The sequence below is a fragment of the Mirounga angustirostris genome, unplaced genomic scaffold, assembly GCF_029215605.1.
Source record: "Mirounga angustirostris isolate CCGP_5_RB_7025 unplaced genomic scaffold, mMirAng1.0.hap1 SCAF_10, whole genome shotgun sequence".
Taxonomy (NCBI): domain Eukaryota; kingdom Metazoa; phylum Chordata; class Mammalia; order Carnivora; family Phocidae; genus Mirounga; species Mirounga angustirostris.
In genome coordinates, this window is record NW_026991718.1 from 58,045,538 (window position 1) to 58,072,037 (window position 26,500).

A 26,500-nucleotide genomic window follows, 5' to 3' on the forward strand; every position below is an offset into this window, starting at 1 on the left:
TTTTCATATTGAAACAGATCAAGATCACGTTTTTATTTTAAGAGTAAAACTAAGGGGCGTTAGCATAGGAAGTGTACCTACATATCCAGTGTCATGGATCGTAAGCTGTTAATACAAAAATAATTAATAAATTTAGAAGTCAGTCATTTAAAATTTTCATTAGTTTTATTTTTTAACATACCTCAGAAAACCATCTTCAGGTATTCATTAGTAATTAGCTTGATCCTAAACTGGAAACTACTCTCTGAAGGCTATAATGCTTAAGTTTCAGAATCTTCTAAAGATTAGCAAAGAGCTAGACACTTCTTTTGAAGAGAAGCTTGTTTTTATCTCTTTGATTATTCCAAATGAGGATTCTTGCAACTAGATTTTCATGTATGTTACAATGAATGACCAAGGAAGAGAAATATTGTTAAGAGGAACGTGAGTTTGTTGGGTCTCTAATGGGCCAAATGGGTTGGTTAAGTGACTTTCTTCATAAGCTAAATGAATATTGATCGGTTTCTTCTGAGTTACTAATTAGAAGTCACAAAATGGTGATAAGAGAGTCCAGAGAATTGGTAATAAGATCCCAGGAAAATCAGACATTCACTTCCAAGAAGAGGAGAGGGGAAGCAGGGACCATGCCATGTGGTAGGGACCATGTCGTATGGAATTTGGGCTCTAGAGCCATCAGGCTGGGTTTGACTCCTGACTTCACCACTTAAGAACTGTATGAAGTGGGCAAGTTACTTCTTTCTCTGGGTCTCAGTTTCCTCACTGAAAAATGTAATTATTAATAGTCTTGGCTATTAATGGAACCTATCTCATAGGGCCATTGTGAAAAACAAGGAAGTGATGCACGGAAAGCATTTTCCATAGAGCCAGACATAGTAAGCATGCAATAAATACTGTAATCTTTAGGTAACGATAATGGATAATTCAGGAGATTCAAAGGGGAAAGTTCCCAGTAACAAGTTAAAAACTTTGTATTTATTTTTCTGTGGGCCCAATTTCCTGCTTTAAAGCAGCTTTAATGCTACATTTGGTTCCTCAAGGGATGAGGTAAAGAAACATTCTAAGGAATCTATAGAAAAGTTATTTCTTTTAAGTCTTTAATTATAGTTCTCCCTAAGTATATTTAAAATTTTTAGGTGGTTAATGGATAGTCTACAAAAAGTGCCATACTTACATACAAAATGTTCACTTGGAACACACATGTTTCTAACTAATAAGCCTTACTGTTCCCAAAGAAATAAATCATTTTAAACGTTAAGTGCTAGAAATTTAAAAATTCCTCCTCAGAAATTATAGAAAATTGCAGAAATTATAAAAAAATAAAGAGAGCTGATGGAAAAAAGTTCTCTAGTATTTGCATAAGGATTTTACAAGGTAGGATGGCAGAAAACACACACACACACACACACACACACGTGTTATTTAGTATTAGACTAGTTTAGGTTTACTCAATTTCAGAAAGAACCCCACAGCTGCTCTGTTTCTGCCAATGACACCCTTCCCCCAAATGGAGGTTGGGATCTCAAGCCCTTCTCATCCCTGGCATTTCATCTTCTTGCTGCAGGATCCACTAAGGCTCTCTATAATATTCCTTTGCTACTTTCCTGTTAGAGCCTTCTCTTGACATGCCAGGAAAAATGCCCAGTGGTCTAGGCCACCATCCAGGCTCCACCTTCCTCCCCATCAAGACGAAAGAGTTTCAGTGTTAAAGGGGTTGATACTTGGGGCGCCTGGGTGGCTCAGTTGGTTAAGCAACTGCCTTCGGCTCAGGTCATGATCCTGGAGTCCCAGGATCGAGTCCCGCATCAGGCTCCCTGCTCAGCAGGGAGTCTGCTTCTCCCTCTGACCCTCCCCCCTCTCATGTGCTCTCTTTCTCCTCTCATCCTCTCTCTCAAATAAATAAATAAATAAATAATCTTTAAAAAAAAAAAAGGGGTTGATACTTAAAACTCAGAGATGCTCAAGCTGTAGCAACTGAGGACTGAGGCCTAGGACAACTATTAGCATTATTCTAGTGATATTTTAAATTAATCGGTTTTTGTGGGTTTGTCTGGCCTGTGGATGCTAATAACAGTGCTTCTTTTGGAGGTGCCTGGCTGCCTCTGTCAGTAGAGCACATGGCTCTCAATCTCAGGGTCATGAGTTCAAGCCCCACATTGGGCATGGAGCCTATTAAAAACAAACAAACAAACAAACAAAAAACAGTGCTTCTTCTGGAAAATGTAGTCTCAATTCTGCAAAATCAACTTCTAAATAAACTTTGCAACCCATTTAAAATTGAGTACATTTCCTCAAAAAGTTAGAGAGTTAACATATGACCCAGCAATTCCAATCCTAGGTATATACCCCAAAGAACTGAAAATAAGGATTCAAAGAAATGCTTGTACACAATGTTCACAGTAGCCAGAAGGTGGAAACAACCCAAATGTCCATCAGTGGATGAATGAATAAACAAAATGTGGTTATATACATACAATGGAATATTATCAACCCTAAAAAGGAATGAAGTAGATGAAGTAGTGGCACAAGGTACAATACGGATGAGCCTTGAAAACATTACATAAAGTGAAAGAAGCTAGACACAAAAGGACAACTACTGTTTGATTTCACGTACATGAAATATCTAGAATAAAGCAAATTCCTAGAGACAGAAAGGAGATTAGGGATTTCCAGGGGATTTTAAGAGGAGAAAATTGGAAATTATTGCTTAATTAAAAGTAGAGACTTCCTGTTTGGGGTGATGAAAACCTCTGGAAATGGTGATGATTGTGTAACACTGTGAATGTACTAAATGCTAATGAACTGTACACTTTAAAATGGTTAATTTTGTGATATGTGAGTTTCAAATCAATAAAGAAATTTGTATATAGTTAGTATCTAGAAGTATATAAAAATTGAAAGAGCAGATGAAGTACGTTTTGTTCGGTAAAGAACATATGGTGGTGGGAAAAGAGGACTGACTCAAGAGCAAGAAAATCCAAAAACTTGAGTTCAAGCCCTAACTCAGCCATTACTACTTAGGCCTTCTTAAATGAGTCACTTCCCTAGCCGAGCCTCAGTTTCACCATAGAAGGAATATGGATGCTATCTGCTCTGCATAATTCTGAGGCTGAGATTCAGAAACTGCATGGAAAACTCTAATACATCAGGAAAAAAAGTACTAACTACTATAACAAATGGAAACTTGGAAGCATTGGAACCTCAAAAAGGAAAAAGATGAATATATGCTTTCTCTTTCTAACACCTTATCTCTTACTTCAGATGCTAATGAGGCTTTAGGCAAATCTTGAGAAACAATTATTTGGTCTGGAGGAGGAGGTTCAATACAGTCCAGGGTAATTGCTGGAGCTTACCAAGTTGAGGAACCAAGTCAAATTTAGTCTGAATCTGCAGTAGCCGACCCAGTGTAAAACAGATTCTGTCTTATGCAGTAAGGAAAATCAAGCCCCAAGGACATTCTAGAATCAATCTGTAGTCCATGACCATCTTTCAGAATATAAATGATCAGTAGGTGGAATGGGGCCACTTCAAAGCTTCACTGGTAATATGTGGGATGGGAAGCAGAACTCGAGTCTGTTTTGGTTAGAATCTTCAATAAATCAGGCTCCAAGTATGAAAAACGGGAAGGAAACCAAATTTCCAGCTTTTTTCCTAGTGGCACAAGGCTCCTTCTATAGTAACATCTAATTTATCCAACCCAATGAGGAAAGGGTATTGAAAGAATGTGTTTTAAAGAAATTAGCCTCACACTACATCAAAAACTAATGATGTAATGTATGATGATTAACATAACATAATAAAATAAAATTTAAAAAAAAGAAAAGAAATTAGCCTCCTCAAAATATTTAAAGGTAATAATTTAAAAATGTGTATAGAAGTTACACTACCGGGTATTTACATTTCTTTATACAGCTAACATAACTAAAAATTTCAAAATCCCTTAGAAAACAAAGGGAAAATACAAATACGAAACAATATACTGGTTTACGGGATACTTGTTGAATCTACACAAATGTATAAGACTGAGCGTACATATAAGTTGGTAGGGCAACGATAAACATGTTTTAGGTAATCTAGTACAGTGGGAAGGATGCTGTATGAGAGGGTTCTGGTGACTTGAATTCTAGTCCAAGGTCGGCCACTTAATGATCTGTGTGACCTTGAGCTTTTCCTGTAACTCTCTCTCCTCTCTACAATAAGAAGGCAATAGTTCTCAAAAAATAAGTTGGTTTTTTTTTTTTTTTTTTTAATTTTAAGCAGAACCTTTTCTTTAAATGAACTCTTCCAAGAAGCCTGCTATTTCAAATAAACTCGGAGTTGCTCTGTTTGAAGTAAGGTACGAAATCCAAACGCCTGTCTGCTTTCTGCTCTCTTATTGTCCTGGCAGCCCCAAGGTGCCTCTGAAGAAGCTTTAGGGCTCCACAGAACACAGTTTGAAACCCACTGGGCCAGATAAAGCCGAAGTCTCTTCCTGTTCTAATATGTTCTGATTTCACTAATATAGGCATTTTCAAATGTCCCATATAAATGCTTATTTTTGGAGGAGTTCTTTAATTGTAAATATATTTTTGGCAAATACAGAAGAAGTAGTTCAGGAAAGAATTCCAATCTATTATTACTAATTTACTAACCTACTTTACTATTTTATTAATCTAACTTTAACATGGCCAATAAAATTAAAGCAGTTAATTAGATTAAAGGAATGAGTTTTCCACTCTTACATTTTGACATTTTTTCTTAATATAATTTACTTTTAATTTGGTATGAGTAATTCGTATATATTTCTCATTTTTACCCCTTTTGTAGGAGCAGCATTTTAAACAATTACATATATTCCTTTAAAATATACACATACACTGTTTTTTTTTTTTCTGGTAGCTCACTGTGCACTTCGATCTATACAATCACTATTGGCAATCAGCATTAAATGTCAATCTACCCTCTGGTTAGGAGCTAACTTGCTGTTCTAACCCATTTTTATAAACCTTCCTATATACCTTAATCCTTTCAAATGCAACTGTGACACAAACTATTACAGACTTTTAAAAACCTGTTCTCTTGGGAAAAAAAAAAAACAACTGTGGAGCATCAGTAACCAGATAGTATTCTCAAATTTCAGTGATCTAGTCCATGGAGCCGTCCCCTATGCATAGTGCTCTGTTTCATGCAGTACATGGCTTTAGCTGGCCAAATCTTTTTTTTTTCCCAATGAATCAGTAGAACAGTGAAGATCTTACTTTTTTTTTAAGCAGTGGCATATCAATGAGGCACAGATGTGTATTCCAACTCTGCATGGATGAGCACACTGTTCAATAGTGCTGGCTCACACGGTATCAGGGCGAGTTATCACTTCCCATGAAGGCACTCTTATCACCAGGGCCCAGAGAGGTGGCTGTAAATCGCAGCCTTTTTATTTTCAAGGCAGTTCTGCTGAACATTCAGGCTTCAAAGATTCACACTTCCAAAACTCTATAAGAGTTTGTGAACGCTCAATTTGCCAAAACTGTTTACAGTGTAATTGGGCACCGTACCTGTGTCCATGAGATAGCGAAGGCGCTTCTCCACCAGCGCGGCACGGGTGTCAATTTGCTTTTGCTCATTCTCTAGTGCTGCCAATTCTCCTACAACATACTGACTGGTGTCTTTGAACCCTTTCTGTTAACGAGAACAAACAGGAAGGAAAAAAAATCACTTGTAAGTTGCATTTTTCCTTTCTACAAACACTTAGTAAAGCACTTACCTAGAGAACCAAATACACTGTTAGTATCACCCTTAGTATGAAAGAGCAACTCCCTATGATTCAAAAAATTTTCCTATATGTTATGTATAACAAAACTTTTGTAAACAGAGAAAATCTCAGCTGTTTCATATTATAATTCAACAACCAGATTTGCCATATTTAAAAAGTTAGCACTGAGAAAAAAAATTCTCCCTAAAGTCAGAGTTATTTAAGCATGAACAAGGATGGAAGATAATGTTCCCCTTGGTGGCTGTCAAAACAAATACCAATGACATTTCATTCAAATGTGCAATATAAAAAAAAATGGAGCTTTACTAAGGAAATGATTCTTAAAGTATCTACTCTGAAAAAAAAAAAAAAACCACCCAGATTTGTCCTTACAAAAATACAAAACTAAAGAGACACATTTCTTGATTTTATAGTAAATATACTATTTAAAATACTTTTTAAAAACGATAAAAGAGAAGTTTCGAGTATCTCCAGCTTTCCCTCCAGCTGGCTCCTGTACTTGAACATGTCATTCTGTTGATGTATCACTAATTATTGTAGCTGCGAATTCTAACTTGACAGGTGGTTTCAACCTTGCTACATAAGCTCTAATGCAACTAGTAGACCGATTTGGTTAATCTTCCATCTAACCAAATTTGGATTTCATTTTGAAATTTTGCTTTTACAGTCATCTGTGTTTAAAAAATCATCCTTAGAAGTTTTATTTGTAGCAGTTCTATTATAATGTACCAGTACAGTCTTAATTTTTACTTTCATATTACACATTTAAATCATTAGGGGGCAGGGTTATTATTTATGGAATAGTTACAAATGGATTAATTATAGCTCCCTTTGGAATACCAGCTTACCTTGTGACATTTCTAGAACTAAGTTTCCTCAGTAGCCGAGGAATACTGAAGAAATGCTTGAGTGATTACTTTCACCACCACCACTACTAACATCAGCACTTATAACATTATGTATTCAGAGAAACAAATGTGAACAATCTCTTCTATCAAATCCCTTCCCTACCTAGAAGCATATTAATCTCTAAGAAGCCATGAGGAATTATCTTTTAGTACTCCTTAAACAAGAAACAAAATTAAGAATTATGAGCATATTTTGGAATTCTCATGATCAATAAACATATCCAACCATATGTGTAATTTATGTATCTTTGGAACTAGTAAATTCACACGTGAACTCAATTTATACCAGCTTACTGTTAAATTGATTATGGTAGCTGACAAACTTAAAGGTGAAATATATTTTACAAAATCATAAAACTGAGAGTTGCTCAGGATAGCATATCAAATAAGTTACTGTATTTTTTAAAGATTCATAAAAATGGATATTCTCCCATCTCAATATAAAATATAACAAAAATTATAACAATATATGCCAATGGTAATTTTAAAATCTGGAATAACCTGGTGAATGCTTTTTGTATCTATCTGCCATACAGCAGAGCATTTTCAAAAAGGACCTTTTTCATTCTCATCCAAAGGGACAAAACAAACATAGTAGTCTGCAAAGACAACATGAGTAAGAAAGATATAAGAAAGCAAAAATGATAAGCAATACATAAACTTCATTGTTTCTACTGACTGGCTCAGTTAAAAATAGTAAAAAAGTTTATAACCAGATTTCTTTAGTGTGTAAGTATATAGTATACTCAAGTATTCTGCAACTTACAAATTATACCAAATATTCCATCATGATAGATCAGTGAGCTGTTCTATATACTAAAATCTGTCTTAGTACAACTTAAAAGTAAGAAGTTTTTAGGACCCTAATTTGTTATTTGTAATTCTGAGTGCACTTACAAGGGATTAAAAAACCCAACAAAGACTATTTTAACAGTAAAAACAATGAAAATATTTTACACAAACTATATAGATAATAAAAAAAGTAGCACCGCTACAGAGAGCTATGCTTCCAGACAAAAATTCAAGTTAAAACTTGCTCTTCCTGCTTCTGTCCCGCAGCTGTCCATCAAAAGCAGCTTTCTCCCTGCGGTCTATCAAATATTTCCCTCACAAATCAATTTTACACATGATCAGCCCATACCCCTACTGAGCTGAACCTCCCCGTTAATTAAGTGAAGAAATTACCATATATATTATATTAATGCAAACATCATTCAGCTAGTAATTCACGGCTGATCTGGATAATGGAAAGGTTGAACACCCATTAACCCAAGCCAACAAAATGGGTTGGCTGAGAAATTCTAGCAGGTCTCATGTGACTTTTCCCTCTAACTGCAGCTCTGCGGTATCTGCTATTGTAATAATTAAAATCCTCCCGGTAGATCAATACTGGAATCTCTTTATGGGAAGTGCCCTGATGGAAATGTCTCAAGGAAGCTGGGGCTGTGGAACTCTGAAAAATTCATTTTTTTTATCTGACAATTATCACCACACTGCAGACTAATTCAACAGTGCACCCCTCTCACTCTGCTTTGAATGCACTGGAGATTGACATCTTAAAAAACCTAACATCTCATTTTAACAAATAAAGGCACTATTTCCACATACAGTTTGGAATTATCAGCAATCATGAAACCACACAAAAAATTAATATACATTAAGCACTTCATCTTCTGATGGCTTCCTCTGAGTTTCAGTTATCGCTGCCTTCTCCTCATTTCCTTTCTTTGTATCTTCCTGTATTGATCTCTGCCTTTTCATCTCTTAAAAAAAAAGGGGGGGGGAAAGACATGTAAAATTATTATAAAGCTTGATATTTGTGTATTGAAATGTGGATTTACATTATCAGCTTATATATATATATAAATATATATATATTTATATATAAAGCTAAATACTATTAAATCATAAGATGGGAAAACATTTCTAAAAGTGTTCCTACCTGGTCTATTGTCAACATATTGACTGAAAGACTGAAGCTGAGTTTTTCTGACTGTAGAATCCTTGCTGAACACAACAGGATTTCTAAATCGTTCTGCTGCTTTTTGTAATCGCTCAGTCCGGAGATCTTCTGTGCCATTCTAAAAATAAAACATAGTAAGACAGTCTTGATTGTATAAACATGAAATTACATATAAGTAAAACAACTTCTTCTGGTTTAAGATAATGCCAAGTCAGAAACTTTTTGAAAGAAAAAGGATTTTAAAGAGCTCTAAATAGTTTAACTACAAGTTCTGTTGCCTGTAACCAAAACTTTGGGAGACATGGTTTAGCCGGAGGATCACTCTTGATAACTTTGATTCAATTAGACACTGTAAACCTGTGTCTTCTCCCAATGATATCTATCATTTAAAAGCCATGTTGTTTCTTTCTATTCCCCCACTATTCTGCCCCCTCAGTTTGTACAGTCCCACAGACTTGTATGACAAGAAGAACTAGTTTCTAATTTTATGCCCATTGAGATAAACCACTAATGCTGGATGAAGGCTAAAAGGTAGGATTATAATACTACCCCACTGAACTGCATTTCATCAGCTATAACTTTCCAAAGCCAGATTTGTAAGTAAGCCCTTTACAGCTAAGGAAACTACAATTATCTTTTCCAGAGCTTCCTATGTTAATACTGGTAACAAATTCAAATGGTTCTATCAACAAGAAATATCCCAGAAGACTGAACTACTGTGGTGTGTGGAAGCTGCAGATACCGAGGTGCTGTGTACCAAACAAATATTTCATTTTATACCTAATCTTTTATTATTTTTATTAAGTGTTTTGAAAGTAAATAGGGAAAGGCTAAGATGCATGACTAATAGCTAAGCCTGCTGAATGCTGAAACTGGTTATCAAAAGCTACCAAGACTTTGCCCTTCCTCTGCATTGAGACAATCAGTAATGAGGGAGTCCTCCAATGGCCTATTCTCTAGCCTCAAGGAGGCCCGGGATACAGAATCCTCAAGGGAAGGTAACAGTTTATCCTTTTCCACAAACACAGAATGCCTCATTTATAAATGTGTAAACTGCATTTTATTAAAAAAAAAAAATAAAACCCCAAATCAATGCTGAAAGCTTCAAGAGAACAGATGGACTCTATATGTTCTTTATAAGCACCATTTAAAAAATCTTAACCAAAAAGATTCACACAAGGACAAGCTGTTTAAAGCACACCTTTTGATGAAATAACTTTAAAAATCACCACATAAGAACTTTTTTTTAGAAAGCAAAACCAATTTCATCTATTTAGACAATTAAACCTTAAGAATAAAAATACCTCTGTTTTATTTTTGAACTTATATAATATCTTTATCATTGGGATCATGCTTATAGTACACTAGCTATGCAGTTAGGACAGAAACAATTTTGGCTATTATTTATTTGCTTGTTTGTTTAAGAAAAGTGTGTATTCTTACTGTTATCATTATAATAATTGCCCAATAGTTTAAAACTCAAGTCTTTACCAAAATAAACAAACAGGGCTAAATTTTTTGAGGCCTGGCAACGTGCTAAAATATCAGTGCGATTAGCCAGCAAATCCCATCTTAAGAAACGTTTTTATGACTAGGGACTTCTGCCACTTTACAAATGTATTCCTCTAAACCCACTAATTCAGTTAGCCTTTTCAATCCATTGTATTATTCTTAGGCCAGCGTCATTCTGCATTAAATCCGCCGCAGAAAGCTAAATTGAACGCAAAAAATCAGACCTGATCCAGGCTTCCTTTTGTTCAAAGATAGAGACCAGAAGTCCTCTGGTGATGCCACACACTTTCATCACCAATTTATAGAAACCAACGGTATAAGGGAAAAGCAATGAAAGTCATTGTTTTGGGACTTCAAAGCATCTCTGTGTCAGAGGAAGGAGATCCTTTCAGTCAGCAGGGCAGTTCCCATCGTCCGCAGGTGGGTGAAAAGTTATACAGGACTAGAAGTGCCCTAAAGCTACAGAAATATTAATGATGCCATGTGAGAAAAGGGGGATGGATGGCTTCGTGGGGATAATATAAATAGTGTAAATCAAAATAATCTCATGTGGCATTTGGGCTAAAATCTTACCCAAGTTAAGATTCATACTGGCACAAAACACACGCAAGTATCTCTATATACAGTCACACACCATCTTCAGTTATTAACATTAATTCTAGTTCACCTAAACAGGTCAAAGGTTGAGGATGATAGGAAAAAATGCTGGCATTCTCTTAGCAATATTCTTCCTAGTAAAATATGAATACATATAGAAGTCAAGAATAGTTTCTACTTTCACCAACACATCAATTTAAAGTAGTAGTTTCTCTGGAAAACAGTGTATGAATACTGATTACCATATTGCTACTTAATTGATTAGCTATTCAATGAAAAATTTTATAGCTTAATCTTAATGTGAAGAATCTGTAAAATTGATTTTAGGATTATAAAGTGCCAGTGGAAGCTAGAATACACAGATACAGAGTCAAATATTTTAAACAAGTAAGGTTTACCTTAATGTCTTGCTCTGAGCTCTCAGTTATAGCTTTCTGTGCAGCACTGGATAGTGAATTTGCCACCTGTGGCTGAGCTTCTAGGAGCTTCTTTAGCTTCAAGTCCACCAACTTAGTGTTTTGTTCTGTTAAACACACAAACACTATGAATGACTGAGATGCATTAAGATGTGCAGGCTATCAATTTAGGGGACATCATAAAAATATTACTATTATTTTAAGGAAAGACATTAGGCTTGTGAAATAACATATTAGACCTGACAAATGCAGAACTCTTCAAATATATGCAAACTGTAATACATACTATATAACTATAGTATAACTGAGTAGTCTTTAGGTATGTTAACTATATTTCCCCGTTTTTTTTTGAAGAACACTTTTTAAAAAAATTTTATTTTTTAGTTTTTAGAGAGAGAGAACGAGCACACGTGCACACATGTTGGGAGGGAGGGGCAGAGACAGAGAGGGAGAGAATCTCAAGCAGACTCCCTGTTGAGCCCAGAGCCTGATGAGGGGCTCAATCTCACAACCTTGAGATCATGACCTGAGCTGAAATCAAGAGTCAGACGCTTAACTGACTGAGCCACCGAGGCACCCCTATATTTTTTTTAATTAAGATACAGTTGCTATATAACATTGTGTAAGTTTAATGTGAACAATGTACTGACTTGATACATTTATATAATGTAATATAATTACCACCATAGCATTAGTTATCATCTCTATCACATCATATAATTATCATTTCTTTTTTTGTGGTGGGAAAAATTAAGATCTAGTCTCTTAGCATATTCTTTATACACACACACACACACACACACACACACACACATATATGTATATTTTCCCCCAAATCAGTCCCCTTAAAGAATATAGTCAATATAACTTAAGTCCATTCAGTTACACTATATAGTTAATAGTGGCTATGCTTACCTGAAAACCTAAGCCTATATTAGATGTACACATTTATATAAGTAACTGCATAGGTTATAGATAATAAAGCAAGCTATCTACAAAGTAGATATTTAAAAGAGGCAATACATTTTACTCTTAAGTTATATTATTTGTTTCAATTCTTCTAGTATATTAAATTTACACACATAATACCATATTAAAACAAGCCTTAACATGATCTCAGTCATGTATACATTGCTAGAATCCAATGTTTAAGCATGTACATATATGCCCAGCATTGAAACAGTGCATAAGTTTAAAAAATACCTTAGAATTAGAAGGCAGAAATACAGTAATCACATTTTGGAATGTATTAAATATGGATAGACATTAAAAATAAATAAAATATAGCTATAATTTTTTAAATAAATAATTTTAAATTCTTTTTAGCAGGTACATTAATCTTTAATAATAAAATAATTCAGAAAACAATTCCATTTAAACAAATTCACTCAAAGCAACTCTTTAATAAAATGGTTATAAAAGACATGCCAACCATTTGGTGAATGATATTTTTCATAAAGATTAATAAGTTTTCTAATTATAAGACTCTTAATAAATGCTATTATCATTACTTTCATGCAAATTGGTCAGTTTATATTGCCAGGCTTCTCTTTTAAACAATATCTGATGAACTATGGTCAAACCAAGATAAAGATTAAACAATTTATTATTAAAACATTATGACTTTTATATACATATTAAAAAAAGAATTTTGGGGAAAATAAAGAAAGGCTAAAAATCATAATACATGCTACGTGCTTCCAGATTCCAGTTTGCATTCCTATGTCTTATTGCCATGAAATAAACTATAGTCTGGATTGCAAAGTCTGTCCTATGCACATGCCGAGACTTATTGGCATGCTTGAGAGTTGTAAACAATATATTAGTTAACTCCAAAAATAGGAAGACTGAGATGTGTTTTCTTGTTTGGCATACATAAAGTAGGAGAGTTTTTAAAAAGTACAAGAGTCAAGCCTGTTAGCCCTAACATATTTTTTTTTTAATGTGAATGGAAGTATTGTGAGTGTCTCTTCCATTTTTTAGAAAGTTTGTTTTATTTATTTATTGTTAATTCATCTTTACATCCAACGTGGGGCTCAAACTCATGACCCAGAAATTAAGAGTCCCATGCTTTACCAACTGAGCCAGCCAGATGCCCCTAGCCCTAATATTAACCAACCTTTAAAGTATTCCACTAAGTTGCTACAACTAAAACCAGAAAACTCCCCTCACCTTATCTAAGAAGTGTTAATTTTTTCTGTTTTCTTAATCTACTGCAAAACCAGAAAATATGTATCACTTATTGACAATGATTTTATACTTCCATAAATTGAATCTTAAGGCCTTAATTCTGTACCTATGGATGCTCTCAGCAGGGAAGGGGTGTTACTGGTTTCTGATAAAACCTTTAGTGGTGGTTGTGGTGAGGGGGTGGATAAGCAACAACAAAAAACTTACTCAAAAAGAAAAGAATCAAACTTACCAAGTTCTACTATATTTTAAATAGAAAGAAGTAAAAGGTAGTCCCAATTTTGGGTAAAACATTTAAAAATTTTCCTCAAATATCAGTATTCTCCTGGATTCACACAATTATAAATATGCTGACTTCTATTTAGTAAAAGTATAGTTTAATACTTGACCATGAAGGAGCTACTGAGAAACGGCATGGGTTTTCTTGGGTGCTCCTTATAGTCAGGAAGACACCGGTTGATTGTTTCTTGGAGAAATAACAGCATGATTTCAAACAGAGGAAGAAGAAACAAAGCAGGTTAGCACTGAAGGGGCATGCCAGGGTTGGGAAGAAGAATACCTGTTCTTACTCCCTTTAGCTTTTTACAGGAAAAGATAAATATTAGGGACTTCATGTCCTCACCTTTAAGTCTACAGAGATCAGCAAACACTTTTTATTGCTATAAGAATTTAATTCAAAAAGCATTTATGGAACCTCTTAGGTATACAAAACTTTGGATTGCTATCTGATGCTGACTTCTAAAGGCAATGCATCTAGAACACTCATCTATTAAACCATGAGTAAGTATCTTTATATTTTAAACAACAGCTTAGTGATTATTGGTATAATATTTACTGACATAAGATATGAGATTAATTTAATAGCAGTCTATATAAGCAGTTTTCAAAGTGTCTTATTGTAATTAGTTATTGAGTAGTGTAAACTAATTTATTAGTATTATTTAAATATTTAAAGTAACCACAAAATTTGCAAAATAATATTACAACTAAGACTATCAATTCTAAACCAAGTCAGAAAATTTGATCTATGGTTGATGTTTACATTTGAAGTATTCCATAGGTACTACATCTATACCTTACAAGAACACATCAAAATATTTAGGCCGAGATGCGAAACCAATTTTTGAATGCTTATAAATTGTCTCATATAAAATATAAAAGTAAACTTTAGTATGCAAAGTACAATTTATTATTCCAATTTTATTGCTAATTTTAACATTAAATCTAAAACAAAATAACATAAAATTGATGGAAAGTGGATTTAGCTAAATGGTTTGTGATGTCATAAGCTATAATAAAACTACAAAAAGAATTTATTATCATTATTGATGAGATAATAATAAAAATATAAATGATAAAGATTGCCATGCAGCAGGATGTAAAATATAATTTGAAATTACCGGGAGTATCAAGGTCACTTTCTAAGTTAGTAAGTTCATCTCCACCTCCTACAACAAAGACTTCAGGAATCTCCTCGTTAGTATCTATCTCAATATTATCATTTTCATCTGTAGGAACATGTAGCAATAATGTTAGTATATTATTTCTATTTTATATCATTTATCCAAAACACTAAAGTAGAAAACCCAGTACTCTAATGACAGTTGTTCAAATATGGTCTGACACAGATCAGCAAGAAATCAGTTCTAAGTCACTTTTCACTACTGGATTAACATTTATATTTTACATTCACATGTCAAAGATGAATTGTCACATCAAAGCAGATACAAAGGTTTTGACAATTTGCCACACGCGGTCTCTGAGTCACTGAGCTCATCAAGTCCCTATATCTCAAGTTGTAATGTGTAAGTAATCTCCAGTAACAGCATACAAAAATAAAGTTGATTTGGTAATAAAGTCATTAAATAATATTCCTAACTTTCACATTTTTAGCATTTATTAGATATAAATGTATAAAGAAACAAATCATTCTTATTAAACTTGTAGCTATATTTAAATCATTTGCATGAAGACTTGAATGTTTTTCTACTATTAATGAATATTACCATAAAAGCATTATGGATAAATTAAGAGACAACATTGAGACTGGAATAGACAGTACCTGATGCAAAAGAAAGTTCAGAAACAATTAGAACAGTACATCTTGGAAGACTGAAACCTGGGAAAAACTGTTACTATTGAAAACTAAAAACATGGAAATGAGGAAGTCTTACACTATTTTTTATACACTTAGTAAAATGTTTTAGGTCACAATTAATTAATGGAGGTTTTTTTTTTACATTAAGGTTTTCTATTTTACACTTTTTTCCTTTCTAAATCCAAATGATAAAACTGGTTAAGTAGTTTTGAATTTTATGTGTTGAAAAAGCATACCAATAATTGGATTTGCAAGTTAGAGGATTAGCTTTAAATTCTGTTATTGACAGGCAGTGTACCTTTTAGAGAAATACCTGTCTAGCCCTGAAAGTCAAAGAATATCCTTACTATTCTACAACTAAAATTTTATTGGACAACTTTTATTAATAATGAGGTATTCTAACATTATTACAATTGAAAAATTCTAAAATTCCACAGTTTTGGCTTAATCCTTCAATATCTGTCCTTTTCCCTGCATACCTTTGTGTGTTTGATTTGGGGCCTCCCCAGGTAAATACTTACTGTGATCATTAATATTAATAATAATAGTTCACATTTATTGAAGATGTTCCAGGTACTATGTAAGCCATTTAGAAGAACACCACAAAGAAAAAAAAACATTAAGAAATGACCCTGGGAAAAAACACATCTAAATGCCTTCAAAATGCTAAGGCATTATACTTGGCTACATTATTTAAGTACAATCAGTTGAGAGATATTTTCTTTCTTTTTTTTTTTTTAAAGATTTCATGTATTTATTTGAGAGAGGGAGAGCACAAGCAGGGAGAGCGGCAGGCAGAGGGAGAGGGAGAAGCAGACTCCCTGCTGAGCAAGGAGCCGGACGTGGAGCTTGATCCCAGGATCCTGAGGACCCGTGACCTGAGCCGAAAGCAGACACTTAACCGACTGAGCCACCCAGGCACCCCTAAGAGATATTTTCTAATCAGCTGTGCTTAGCACAACTAATTTCATAAATGTTAGCATCTTCATTATCCTAAAAAATTATCCAAATAATTTTGCAGTAAACATAAATGAATGAATAAGGATTTCCTGACTGCTAAGTGTTTAGAACACTTCCTTGTATTACTCTGCCAGAGATAGTTTACTATCAGTTTTTAGAGTGCAGTACTTTGTTGCTGTCAACCAGCCTCTATTGATTATTACTGACCATAATTAACACAGAGTAAAAGCATAAAATTCAACATTCATTCTGCACACTGTATCTACAATTTACAAAACACTGCTAGATGTTGAGATACCAAATTGTATAAGACACTTATTCCACCTTAAAGGTATATATTCAAGTGACTACAAAACCATGTAGGACAGATAAGTGTTTGGGGGTAAAAGGAAGTTACAGAGCAGATGCAAAAGATGAAAAGATTACTCTTTGCCAACAGTACCAGGAATTGTTCTTTGGAAGCATTAACCTTCAAAGCATACTTAAAGGGAAATAACAGGAGGTAAGTCTTAGAAGGCAAAACTGCAGAGAGCCCTGAAGGGCAGAATGGGAAGTTTAAATTCTACTTAATAGGAATGGAGAGATACTGGTGCTCTAACATGATCAGCAATGTGTTCTTTAAGAGTAGTCTATATAAGCAACTTTCTATCTAAGTGTTTTATTGTAATGAGTTGTGAAATATGTATAAAATAATTAGTAGTAATATATGCACTGAAGTTTATGACTTTTATAAATTACAGTGGCTTCAATATTATCCCTAAAATATCACTCCTGCTTACATTCTGATATGCCTTCTTATGTGAAGGAAAAAGTGGTCTAGGGATTGCCCACAGGAGTGTACTATGCATGTGACATCATCCTTCATGTGCGTGAGACTGCTGACCTAGATGTCAGACTGGAGAACTGAAAGGTTGGAGGCAGGAAATCAAGGTTGAGACTGTGATATTAACCTCCAGGCAAGCAGTACAGAGAGCCTAACCTAGTATTTAAGAATTGGGAGTGGGTATGATGTAATCTGAAAACCTACTGGCTGGATAGTGAGTGGCTAGGGAAGGATAGTGAGGAGGAGAAGGGTGAAGCAGACATCAAAATTGACCCCTCCTGTCTGAGTGACTAGAAGGATGGCATTGCTATGAAAAGAAACAGCTAAGTCTGGAAATGTGGTCAGATATGGGTACTTTCAGGTTCTGGAGATATGTAGAAAATTGTACTTCCTTTCATTATTCACATATACAGTGCTGGGTTCCTGTGTGATGTTAAATGGGTGCCATTCATTTTACTTCCAGTGAAATGAACTCTATTTATATTACCACTCACCAGCAATGCTGAGTGGGTTAACTCAGTATTTATATATGTATTGCTAACCTTAGATAAAAGGATTACTATTGGGGAGGGCAAGAGTAAAAATTGATCTCCTATACAGCTCAAGTCTTCTTAAGAATGGATTTCTACTTTCTTTCCATTCACTGACTTCAGTTTTAGGACAAACCCTCGAATTCTTTTCAACATTAATGTTACACATTTCTTAACACCTGTGGAAATGGTCTAAATGCATCCTAGCAGAACTAAAGTGCATGTGTGTCTGTGTGAGATATCACATATTGTGTTTATGACATCTATCTATTTATCTATCTAATCTATCTTTATGGCTAACAACTGAAAACTTAGTAGGCGAGCATGGCAGAAACTAAACTGGAGACCCAACAGAAGTTGGTTTACAAATATGGCACATATAATGTATGCAAGAAAAGGTAAAAGGAGATTGGATATGCATTGGAATGAGACAGCACATTCCAGCTGACACTGAGCAGCACTATAAGCAAAATGGGAATCCTAATGGTATGATTAATAGCATAGCAATAAGGCCAGTCTTACAAAACTTATCATTTATAAATAAGTTGAATGAAAAAAAGGGTATCTGGTGACAGTAAAAAAAACACTTTTACAAAAAGAAACTGAGGTGATCATAAAAATATATTCAGAAAAAAATTCAGAAAATATATTCAGAAAAAATTTTCTCACTTGTATCATGATTTTTTAATTCTCATTGAAGGTCCCTATACAATTAATGACTTTTAAAGTTATTCTGTAGAAATCAAACATGAGACAGAAAACACAATACAAATATAATTATTAACAGAAGCTGAAAATAAAAATTACTGAAGGCCTATAAGATCTCATTTTGGTTCAACAAATTTAGATAAGTCTATTGCCATAACTGAAATAAAGACAACACAGTAACACAAACATTCTCATGGATGAAATTAAAAAAACATTTCCTTTATACACTTGAAATGTAAAAACAAAGAACACTACTTTATCTAAGTCAAAGAGTGGCAACAATGTCCAATGAAACGTTAAACGACCCTAACCTAACTCAAACCAAAGTGATAAGCTACAGAATAAATATATATAATAAATAAGATACATATCATATTTAATATACCATATAATATATAGTAAATATATGATATAATGTTAAAACAGGATAGATACCTCTTTCCAAGTATCCATGGACTATTAACAAAAGTTTACCATTTATTCAGTCAAAATAAAAGCTTATTAATTCCCAAAGCAGAAATTCAGGCCATATTCTCAGACCACAACATCATACAACTAACAATGAAAATACTAAACCTTGTCCCCAAACACTTGTACCTCGCCCAGTGAAGATCAGTACAATAAAATGAACCCACTAGTTTGCTACACAGAACCAGGATTTTCTTTTCTTTTCTTTTAAGATTTTATTTATTTATTTGAAAGAGAAAGAGAGCATGAGCAGGGGGAGGGGCAGAGGGAGAGGAGAAGCAGGCTACCCATTAAGCCAGGAGCCCGATGTGGGGCTTGATCCCAGGACCCTGAGATCATGACCTGAGCAAAGTCAGAAGCTTTACCAACTGAGCCACCCAGGCACCCCAACATAGAACCAGGATTTTAAAATGAAGTTATTATAGGTCTATAACTACCGAATGATGCAGAAATTGAAAAACATGATATACACTACAATATCACCTGATTCTTTCATAAGCCCTAAAATTATGTCAAAAGGAGGACAAGTAAAAGCTAGCCTATAGCTCCTTGGACAGATATGATTCTGTTATTTCACAAGAATTATGCAATTTCTGGTTGCAATAGGATGCAAGTGGGTTGCTTGAATATGGCTATATACAGGACCTAAAATACTTTATGCATATTTTCTGTGGACACCATGAAGCTGAACATACCTCACCTCAAATTTACTAAGTTTCCTTTTCTCACTGAGACAGGTTGCTGCTTGAGAACAGAAAAAAGCAAGCTTTTCAAGTAGGTTCAGGCAATGAGTCTGAGTAATGATCATGTTCAACACATTCCCCAGGCTGTACTTCCTTGTTATTATTTCAGCTCTTGATACCCCCTCCTTTGTCCCTCTGGAACACTGCTTCCAAAATCTTCCTAACCTCATCCTCCATCTAGGCTGGTCCCTATTTATTTCTCTCTCCTCCTTTTACATTATTTCTTATTCAGACCAGATGATTCCCACTAGACAATAGAAGAGTAGATACCAATTTGTTAATTTTTCCCCCTGACTTATCAACCTCATAAGGTTATTTTCCCTTAGGAATTAGACTCTTGTAAACCCAAGTGAATTTCTAATTTGCTATGCAAGGATCAGCAAACTAGCAAGGGGGAAAAATCTAGCCTGCCACAGTTTGGGGGTAAATAACTAGCAGGCCCATTCATTTATATAATGTTCAAGGCTACTTTCAGGCTACACGGCCAGTAGTGAGTAGTTTAAACAGAGACCATAGGCCTTCAAAGCCTAAAATATCTACTTCAGCTATTTTCAGGAAGTTTGCTAAATCCTGGCCTAGCACAGTGACTATCACGGCTCATTAGATAAATGCATACGTATAATGGTTGAATGTCAGGCAGGAATTTTACCCTTTCACTTGTCCTAAAGGTCTCTTCCCCTTCTCCCAACCTCAACAGCTTCAACTTAGACCTTGAGGCCAGAGAAGCCCTAGTCTGATCCATATACCTTTACTCAGGTCAGGGAACAGGCTTCCTCCATTTGTTGTAGGTCAACCTTAGCTCTGATTAAGAGCCTATCATCTGATATGTGGCTGCTTTCAATATCGAAAATATAGTGTGTCCCATTGGCGAAATGGACCCTGGTCACATTGGTCTTCTTAGGGAACAGAGTCTAGACTCTTTAGGTTTTCATAAGTTATCTATTGAACCCCATCCCATCTTCATTTCACCTGGCTTTCCCTGTTCTAGTCTATACTTCTTTGCCAGCTTGCAAATCCAATCCTCATTTGTTTTTATTTACTTTGTTGACTACTGAATGATGACAAAATCAGGTCTTCACATTCCCTAGTTACCAAGTAGGGAAAATACCCATTCTTTGGGTTGTCACACTGATGAAGTCCCTCTACCTAGTCTAGTCCTGGCTTAGTCTCAACTGGGGTTGGACTATAGTGGTAAGACCAATTATACAGATGACCCTTCCTATCTATGAATTTTCATAGATGAAGAAAAGCTTGGGTTTGATTATTAGAAAGCAAATATCTGATTGATGGAGGCACAAGGTTTATCCATAAAAATAAAGTAGATAAAAAATATATAAAAATAGATATAAGAAAGAAAAGATGAAGATCAGTGTGCTTGAGTCTTTCAAAGAGTAGGTCAAGTACCACCTTAGACTAGGAGGAGAAAGAAAAAAATGAGAAGGTATAAAGCAAGGGGCAGTTGGAAGAGCTCATCAAAAGAAGAACAGATCAGGAGGGAGCACATGGACAAGAGAGTTAGCAGTGAAAGACCAGTCAGCACCAGGGCTGGAAAAGCCTTTAAAGTGAGCTCCACTCATGGTCTATGATAAAGCCTTTGTTGTCATCCAGTGACATCTGCCTGAACTCTGAGACTTCATTTTAACATTAACCAAACTACCTAAAAACAGCAGTAGTAAATAATTAATTAATTAAAACTTTTAATTTTTAGCCTTCCCAGAGTTTACAGCTTATTTAAAATAGCATTATTATTTGCTCACCACTGAAAAAAATAATAAAAGAGACACTGGATGCCTCTCTATCCTATTATTATCATGAGTTTATGACTTTCTCCTATGAGTTTATGATGCCACAGGAAGGGAGCATTAGTAGCTTTAGAACCTTTATATGGAGGGTCAAGAATATGAGTTTTTTTCTATATTCTGAGATATAAGGAGGCAAAGATTTTTATGACTTACTTAGAATACCCGGAATTTTTATGATGCCAAAGAAACATCTTGTTATTAATAGTAAATGAAAGCAAATTATCATAGCATTATATAAATGTAGCTATGAATAGTTACTGATGTTATTATAAAACTATAGTAGAGAGTGTAGAAATTGCAATAAAAATTCTGAATGATAGGAGTTGAAAAGTAAGATGAGGGATTAAGATAGACATTCTGAGAAGACCAGAGGGATAGATACACAGCTGTTTAGGAAAGCAGCTTTCAAATTTATGGAATGGAAATTTATATGCTATAGGCATTAACTGGAATTCTCTACAACAGTACATTTTTAATATAAGGAATCAATTAGAAATAACAGCAGTCAGTTTCAGTTTCCTTTGAAGAAACTTATCATTGACCTAGAAATAGCTTACCTCTGTTTCAGTTCTCTAAGGTCTTAATTCGAGTCCACACTTGCCTACTCTTCAGAGTGATCTTAGCATTCTAAGATTAACTCAGGACAAGTACCTGGCATGTTTTGGTAGATAAATAGGTTATACACCTTTGAAATAAAAAACAAAACAAAACAAAACAAAACAAAACAAAAAAACCCACAGGCCTCTTGAGTATACTCCTCTTAAACAAAAACGTAAAAAGTTCCAAGTTAAAGATGCCCAAATTGAGCATTAAGAGGCAAAATCAAAATTCTCCTTAATTGTATCTATAGTCCTGTCCTAACATCAAGCTGAGAATAATTTCTGCAGATACTGAAGAAGACCTTCTTAGAATAAGGAGACTAAGAAGAAATGGATATGGGGCTTACCCAAAATCCTTACACATCAGGCTATGAGGCCAGAACACTGTTAAAGCTACTTTCTAAAGATCCAGTTCCAAGCAAAAATCTTTCATGCCAAAGCTCACCACTAACAAGTCTCATGACCTAAATGATGAGGACCTGATTGCATTTTACTCACTCCTACTATAATTAATGAGGCATCATGGGGAATCATAAACCAAAGTCTGTATGAGTTTTTTCCTAAATCATATTCTAAGAAAGTACTTCTAAGAAAGTAAAAATTAAACCAAAAAGTTGATCTGGGAAACAGCAAGAGTTATCTTCTGATTTACCAAGATTCCTATAGGATTTTTGCAACATATCAATAGGTTAGAAACTATGTATTTGATGCAACATTTTGAAGTAAGAATAAAATGTCCCAAAGGTCCACTGCAGATTTCTGGGTTGTCTGTAGAATATGATACAAGATTCTTTAACTCACCTCCAGATGCCTTTGACCTTTCTTTCAACTTTTCTGCAGCCATTTCACCATAGCTGGGAAGTTCTGACATCTTCACTCCAGATCGAGCTTCTGCTATTAGCTGACGAGCTCTCTCTCTCAGCTGCCGACGTCGCTCTTCATCTTGCTGCTAAGATATATTGAACAGTTGCCAACTCAGTAATTGACAGAAATGCAATTTCATTTTCAATCTGATCATCATGATAGTAACTGGTTTACAGCATGGTGCTTGGCCCACATTATAAATAGGATGCTCTATATCAGTTGGATGTCACACCATTTTTAAAAGACATCCTAGAATCAGATTTTTTAAAAATATTTACAAATTATTGTATTAAAATGTCTGCTAAAATTTCAAACTAGCCTTTGAAGAATGCTTGGCAATATATATTCTGAGAAAATAGCAGGGACTATTATTAATAAAATAATCAGGCTTACAGAAAAAAGTCGTAATACTAAAAAACAATTTCAATTAATACCTTATTTTTTAAAAATAGAATTTAACTTGCTATTTTCTAATAAAGGTATAGTTACTGGCTAACAGACATCTTCGATAGCATTAAATGCTGCTACATCATATTGATTATATATAAGAAATAGTATTTTGAGGGGGCTGGAGTGGAATGGAGATAGTATATTAGTTATACAAGTTATAGTTGTTGGTAGTTTTTAAATCAGAATTGGGTAACTGATATACTATCCCCATTCCTACTCCCTCTCTCCCCGAATGCACATTAAGAAGAAAAAACAAGGGGTGCCTGGGTGGCTCAGGCAGTTAAGAATCTGCCTTTGGCTCAGGTCATGATCTCAGGGTCCTGGGATCAAGCCCCACATTGGATTCCCTGCTCAGCAGAGAGTCTGCTTCTCCCTCTCCCTCTGCCCCTCTGCCCCTCTGCCCCACTGCCTCTCCCTCTGCCCCTCTGCCCCACTCATGCGTGCACTCTATCTCAAATAAATAAAATCTTTAAAAAAAAGAAGAAATAAAATCTAACATGGTTTTTTATATTTAAAATAACTAAAAACTACAGAGAATTACATAACTAAAATTTCTGCTTACTAAAAAAGGATTAGAATGAATTGTAATAATCAATGTGAAAGTGCTTTGTAAACTGGAAAATACATAAAATAAGGCATCATTATAGCAAAACAAAACTTGAAATAATGTGGCCCCAACACACCTTTGCAGTGTTATCCTCCCTTAACCTCTCCCAACCTCCATAAAAGCTCACATCTATTTTATTCAGAATTGCTTTTATAGTGTAGTTTCATGCCCAGAGATTTGAATATGTCATTTTCTCTTCTTGGAATGTCCTCTCATTTTATTTAACTTCTAACTCATTCTTCAAGATTCAATTTAAATCCACTAAATTTCCCCTGACTATTCTTCCCTCCTCCCCACTGGTGGAATAACATGTGTTACTATAGTACTGTGTGTGTGTTATTACTCTTAAAAATGATACTTGTCAAATTACCTTATACTCTGTACAAATGCCTCCTTATCAATAGAACTAAGCTACTTTAAGGAAGGAGCTACATCTAATTTATCTTTGTATCTCTGGTCCTTAAGGTATACCTTGTACTTGGTACTTGCTATAGAAATTTCAAGCATGAAAACTTGTAACTTATACTCTCAAATGTTTATAATACAGAGGAAAGATAAAATGGCCACAATAAGGAATTCTGATCAAACTCGACCAAGAGTTCAGAAGAAAGAACATTTCTGGGGCGCGTGGGTGGCTCAGTCATTTAAGCGTCTGCCTTTGGCTTAGGTCATGATCCCAGGGTCTGGGATTGAGTCCCACATCAGTCTCCCTGGTCAGCGGGGAGCCTGCTTCTCCCTCTCCCTCTGCCTGCCACTCCCCGCTGCCCCCTGCTTGTGCTCTCTCTGTCAAATAAATAAATAAAATCTTAAAAAAAAAAAAGAACATTTCTGTCCGAGGAACAAACAGAAGGTATCATGGCATTATGGTTTTTGAGTTGAGCCTGCAGAATGATCAGGATTCAGAATGCATAGAGATGGTAGTCAGGAGTTAGGTGGGTCACTGTAAGAGAAACTACGAGGTGGGAACAATACACAGACACAGAGGCAAGAGAGTACAATTGAGAAAAAGTACATAGTCTAGTTTTCCTGAGCATGAGGCAAAAATAGTAAGAGAAAGACAAGGCAAGAAAAATAAAGCTGGGCAGATAAGACTGTAGAAGCCCTGTCCAACAGGGTGATTGATTGTAAAGAAAGCAAGGGCCAATTAAAGGTTTGGTTGTGTGTGTGTGTGTGTGTGTGTGTGTGTCTAGGAGAATGACCAACCAAAGGTGTTATTTGAGAAAGATGAATATGACCACAGTGTATAAGATAGGTTGGCATAGAGAAACTGGAAAGAGACTAGGTAGGAGGCTCTCATAATAGTCCAAGGAAGCTGTAATGAGATCCAGAAGTAGGATGGTGGCAACTGGAATGAAAGAGACAGTGTAAGAATATATTAGAGGTAGAACTGGTACCTATACCAATTGGTACAATATACCAACTTACTAGTTGGGCAACTAGTAAAACTGTGGCACTAAAAATAAAGATAAATTAAGAGGAGCTATAAGAAGGGAGGGAGAGAAAGTTAGGAGTAAGACAGATTGGGTCTGAGAGGCTGGCTGGACATCCAAGTGAAGATGTTAGGAGGTAGCTGGGAAGTGAAATTCATGTTAGGAAGTGAAGTCAAAGCATGACTACAGAGCTGAAACTACAGGAATATATGCAAGTACCTGAAGAGATACAGAGAAAAAGGGGAGCTACTGACTAAAGCATGGAAAACATCTGTATTAGATGAGAGGAGGAAAAGGAGATAGAGAAAGAGGAGAAGAACTAGAATGCTGGGGTATCCTGAGAATCAAAGTAGAAGAGACTTCATGAAAAATGGCTGCAGTAAATGTGAGAGGTTAGTGAGTCTGAACATTATAAAGGGCAATCAAGGGGCACCTGGGTGGCTCAGTTGGTTAAGCATCTGCCTTCAGCTCAGGTCATGATCCCAGGGTGCTGGGATGCAGCCACACGTTGAGCTCCCTGCTTTGCAGGGAGTCTGCTTCTCCCTCTCCCCACCGTGCTTGCTCTCTCTCATTCACTCTCTCTCAAATAAATAAAATCTTTAAAAAAAAAAAAAAGGGCAATCAAACTTGGTAGACAATCCTATTAGGGACAGCAGGGGTAGATGCCAGATTGGTGGAGCTCAAACCTAGGCAGTTCTTTCACACATTTTGAGATGACTAGAAATGAGAGCTTTCAAAATTAATGGGAGTAGATTAATAGGGGTATCAAATGGACGCAGAGAAATATTTGAAGCTCCTAGTGGACAAATTGAAACAATTTCAGTATCAAAAAGAACAATGACTGCAGTGAAATGAATCAATGAAATCACACATCGAATCAATGAAAAGTCATTAATTCACTGTGATATTCAAAAAGTTCTTAGATGGGGCGCCTGGCTGGCTCAATGGGTAGAGCATGCAACTCTCGATCTTGGGGTTGTGAGTTTGAGCCCCTGTTGGGTATAGAAAAAAATGTTAAAAAAAAAAGAAAACAGAATGAGGAAAAGAATAAAGGGAAAATTTTTTTAAAGTTCTTAGGAGGATGTA

General features: G+C 35.2%; 1 protein-coding gene across 9 annotated transcripts in view; it reads right to left on the reverse strand.

The window, feature by feature from the left end:
- EHBP1 (EH domain binding protein 1) overlaps positions 1 to 26,500 on the reverse strand; it is a 445,131-nt gene that overhangs the window by 37,509 nt on the left and 381,122 nt on the right. For 4 of the 9 annotated variants that reach the window (XM_045884913.2, XM_064572453.1, XM_045884909.3 and 1 more), the window contains 6 exons: positions 22,865 to 23,012; positions 14,733 to 14,840; positions 11,125 to 11,249; positions 8,597 to 8,735; positions 8,311 to 8,417; positions 5,529 to 5,652 (listed from right to left, as the gene is read on the reverse strand). In XM_045884913.2, coding sequence (XP_045740869.1) covers positions 5,529 to 5,652; positions 8,311 to 8,417; positions 8,597 to 8,735; positions 11,125 to 11,249; positions 14,733 to 14,840; positions 22,865 to 23,012 — 751 coding nt within the window. The remainder of the gene's footprint in view (positions 1 to 5,528; positions 5,653 to 8,310; positions 8,418 to 8,596; positions 8,736 to 11,124; positions 11,250 to 14,732; positions 14,841 to 22,864; positions 23,013 to 26,500) is intronic. The other 5 variants (XM_054509849.2, XM_054509851.2, XM_054509852.2 and 2 more) reach the window with 3 other exon arrangements.